The 4,381-nt window shown below is 23.6% G+C and overlaps 1 protein-coding gene across 1 annotated transcript; it reads left to right on the top strand.

Moving 5' to 3' along the window:
* The first annotated feature begins 262 nt into the window (after window positions 1-262).
* On the top strand, window positions 263-4,151 carry LOC145758948 (NEDD4 family-interacting protein 1-like). Its single transcript, XM_082572649.1, has 7 exons — window positions 263-369; window positions 655-730; window positions 1,022-1,173; window positions 1,917-2,120; window positions 2,890-2,959; window positions 3,331-3,449; window positions 3,553-4,151. The coding sequence occupies exons 1-6, from the start codon at window positions 328-330 to the stop codon at window positions 3,435-3,437; spliced, it is 651 nt and encodes a 216-aa protein (XP_082428775.1). The 5' UTR covers window positions 263-327; the 3' UTR covers window positions 3,438-3,449; window positions 3,553-4,151.
* Window positions 4,152-4,381: the final 230 nt, after the last annotated feature.

A 4,381-nucleotide genomic window follows, 5' to 3' on the forward strand; every position in this document is an offset into this window, starting at 1 on the left:
GATGTAAACAATGCAAAAGTGTTTTGTATTATTTAAAACAATGCCAGAACAAAAAATAGTAAATAATAGGGGTTTAAACGTCGAAATTATGTCAAATTTTAATAGAAAAATAACGTTTTTTGAGTTAGCCATCTAGTCTGTCAGTCAGTCTTTTAGTCTGTTAGTAAAACTAACTAACCTCAATTATAGAAAAACTTTACATTCTTGCAGTAACTGTTACGTTAATTATAGTTTTAAATCAAATTTAATCTTGCATTTTTTTAGGAATTTGTATTATAAAATTAATGGTAAGCTAAGTTTTTTTTTCTTTTGAGGATTTGAAATAAAATGGAGACGTCAAATTCTCAAACTCCGCCAGGATATACTTTGGTGAATATTTTTCTGATTTGTTAAAATTCATTTTTTTAATAACTTCTAGTAAAACTCCTAAAACACAAATCTATTTATTCAAATATTAGTTATGCCAATTTATTTTACTATATAATTTAATCTGCTAAACTAATTTAAATAATTTCATTCTAGTAAGCTTTAATTTTATTGTCTTTACATGTTCTTTTCAACACATATAATTTTTTTTTATACTAGTGAAGTGATTTTTATTTATATATATATAGATTTTTTATAAATTTTTATTTATAATTTTTTTGGATTCAGGTTTTAAGCAGTGATGAGGACTCATCTCCTCCATCTTATGAGGCTGCTTCAAGTTCTAATATTCCTCCAATCCCAGGTTGTGAATTTGTTGTTGAAATAAAAAAATTATAGTTTTTTCGTTTTAGTATTAGTAAAGCTGGCATTAATATTTTATGTCTTTTTGAATTTAAAATGATTTTAAAACACTAGACTTTAATTGTAACCTTATATTTGTAAAAGATTGAAAAATATTTAAAATAAGTTATGTTGTGCTATTGATTTATAATGCTGAAGGGTATAAATGGTATATAATCATAAACATTTAAGCAATTTAACATATTCTAACATAATTAACTTTGTTTTTCTATTTTTGTTGTTGTGAAAATAGTTGGAGAAAAAAAAGTAGACTCTGAAAAACTTGAAGTTGAAAACCTTCCATCTTATGAGAATGCAACAAACTTACCTTCATACGAGGAAATTCAACTTATAAAGGAAGATGAAGCTCGACAAGAAATACTTGATATGTTTTTTGGATTAAATGTAAGGGTTTGAAATACTACTTGAATATTTGTTGAAAAGTAAATTCTTTACATATATGTAATATTGGTTTTACATATGCTATTGGTTTAACATATTTTTAAACTGCAAAAACATATATATATATATACATACATATATACTTTAATTTAATAGTTGTGTTTTTTTTTAAATAAAATATATAAAATTCTTATTTTTATATAAATAAATGTAATATTTTGAATAGCATCTCTACACTTCAAAAAATCAAATCTATACTTGTTTACTTTAGAGTTTAAATTAATATTAATTGGTTAGAATTTATAATTTTGTCAGAGTTAATTATTAGCAAATTACATAAGTACAGAGGATACAACTAATACTTATGTTAAATTATATATACAACTTAGTACACTTGTTTCTTTATTGACTTACATTTATTGATTGGTATTTTTGTAAACTTTTAAAATAGAAATGTTCTGTTTAATGTAAAACAAGCATAAGAAATTTCTTATAAATGACAATCTTTGCATTACAATTAATTATAAACAACTAACCCAAAATATTAACAATACTGACAATTCGTCAAACAAATTACTGAATTTTTTTTTTAAATTGGAATTTTTAAAATTCATTTTTTAAACACGTTATTTTTAATTTGTATAAACTAGATTTGGGTTAAAGTAGATTATAAATGGTGTTAGATCCACCAAAAATACCAGTTTTATGATCACCTTAAAAAATTAAATTTTTCTTTCTTATTACAGCAGGCAGCAAATACAAATGAACCAGAAGTTGACGGATTTTCCGTTGGAAATGATTGTATGTTTATATTTGGTTTTATACTTGCTTTCTTTTTTAACTGGTTGGGATTTTTTATTGGATATTGCATCCTGTTAAACCTTGCTGCTCGTTATGGAGCCGTTTCTGGCTTTGGATTGTCTATCTGTAATTGGCTTGTATACCTTAAGGTCAGTATTTAATTTTAAATCTATGAGAGTTTACTGGACTGTGTTTTTACAAATGGTCAATTTATAGGACCTCGAATTAAATAAAACTTTCATTTGTTGTGCACGGGTAAATTATTGCGGGTAAAGATATGTTGAAAATTGTGATCATATTGTGACAATTCAACCATAGGGTGGGCTATTGACCAATTTATATAAAGTGTCAAGTAGAAAGGTCATTGGTGATTATGTTTTTAATTATCTGTAAAATCAATTAAAAAGTATTTTTGCGTCAAAAGAAAGTTGAATTTATATACATTATTTATTATACTAAAATTACATATCACAAAACTTATATTCTGTTTTAAACAAAGTGAACTATAAACTGAAAATGAGTCACGGTAAATCAAGTGTTTTTGTTATTCATTCATGTATATACTCATTTTTATAAACATTAGGGATAGTTCAGGATATCACTTTTATACATACCATCCTAATATATATTATCAAGACTTTATTAACATATTTAATTGGTGATCTTTTAGTACTATTATATATATTTTTATGTACAATTTTATTTATAAATTTAACATAAAATACCTAATATATGTGATTTTTCATTAATGTTTGTTTTTAAAAGTCCCAACTAATTAAATAAAATTCTTTATTTATTTTTATCATTTTACGATTAGAAATTATGAAATAATATCCAATTTCCTTGGATAAAATATTTTTAAAGTTCCCCCTTAACCACGACACATATCCTTTAATACAATTTCAATTTTGTTCTTAGTATTCAAAACATCCATCTGATTATCTGACAGAAGAAAGGGTATTCATGTGGTGGTTTTTCCTTCTAATTGGTTGGTTTAATTATTTTCAGTTTTTATAATTATTAAAACCCTAGATCAATAGCAATTTACAGCTAAGCCCTATGTTGTTAAACTGTAAAGTGTCTACTTAGTTTACCTGTTCAAATTTTTATTTGTTTTTAATAAGCTACTACACACAAGGCAATTTAATTTAAATCACTATTAAAAATAAATAAAAAATTACAACTTTTGTAAATGCTATATCTTTTATTAATATTAAGTGATAAAAAATATCTCAGAATTTTATAATTTTTCATGTATTTAGGGTGTTAGGTTTTGTTTTATTTTTTAATTAATTTAATTAATTTTTAATATTTTTACATAAAATAAATATAAACTCATGTATTGTTGTAATTTTTTAGCTACGCTGTTGTTCCTGAAAGGTTTAATAAACTGGATCAAGGTTCGAAGGATTCTCACACTTACACCAGAGCAAAGAGAGAGCGGACATTTTTTCTGGCTTTATTAAATATTTTCAGAAGTAAGTAACTTTAAAAATTAAATTTTATGATAACGGTTTTGCAAAAATATTTGTATTAATTCAGTATTAAAAGTTTAACTTACAATTTATATTTTTTCTACAGGATATCAAAAAAAATTGGAATTGCATGAATAAGTGTTGTTGAGTAAATTATTATTTTAGTAATTGGTGTTTAATTATAATTTTTTGTGAATTGGTATTGAAATGTTTTTTTTTAAATGTCCAAAATTGTATAACTATGTCTGCTTCAAATTTTTTGCTTAAATTTTAACTAAATACCATAATATTTTTTCTTAATTGCATATTTAGTAATAGAATTTATCCTTAAAATGTTGCTATTACCACTAAATTGTTTTGTTTTTATCTAGCTTAGCATATTATAATTTAAATGGATATTTCTCTTGTACAGTATTGCTTCTGCACTTTTATTGTCATTTTCTGATATAATCGCAAAACAAAATTCCGCATAATTGTATCAATTTCCTACATACATGATTTTTTTTGTTTTTCGTTCAATTGTGTGTGCTATACTCTCATTTTAATGTATGTTAAATAAGTAAATCGCATAATACATTTAAATAAATAGAGCTAACTAAACAGCAACCAAGCATGTATACAATAAGAATGTTGTTGCAAATGTTTTTTTCAAAAGAAATAGAATATATACTTTTTTTAAATAAATTTTTACACCTATTTACATCACCTTAAAAAAGTATTTTACATCACCTTAAAATGGAAGTATACTTGTTTTAATAAAATCTAGTAATATTATATTAAATGGTGCCTTTTGCCTGGAATCGAACCCACAACCTTAATTTTACTAGCTTTATAAGGCCAAAAAGAAAATAATTTGTTTGTTTCTTTATTCCCGAAATATATATTAGAATATTATATTTATAAAAAATATGTTAAATAAATGTAAACAAATAAAA

The sequence above is a fragment of the Corella eumyota genome, chromosome 1 (genome assembly GCF_963082875.1).
Source record: "Corella eumyota chromosome 1, kaCorEumy4.1, whole genome shotgun sequence".
Lineage (NCBI taxonomy): Eukaryota > Metazoa > Chordata > Ascidiacea > Phlebobranchia > Corellidae > Corella > Corella eumyota.

What these genes read in the sequence shown, in the direction of transcription:
- LOC145758948 (XM_082572649.1), top strand. Translation starts at nt 328, where the DNA reads ATGGAGACGTCAAATTCTCAAACTCCGCCAGGATATACTTTG. An exon ending in TAATATTCCTCCAATCCCAG is followed by an intron (nt 731 to 1,021) that starts GTTGTGAATTTG and finishes TTGTGAAAATAG; the next exon opens with TTGGAGAAAAAAAAGTAGAC. An exon ending in ATATGTTTTTTGGATTAAAT is followed by an intron (nt 1,174 to 1,916) that starts GTAAGGGTTTGA and finishes TTCTTATTACAG; the next exon opens with CAGGCAGCAAATACAAATGA.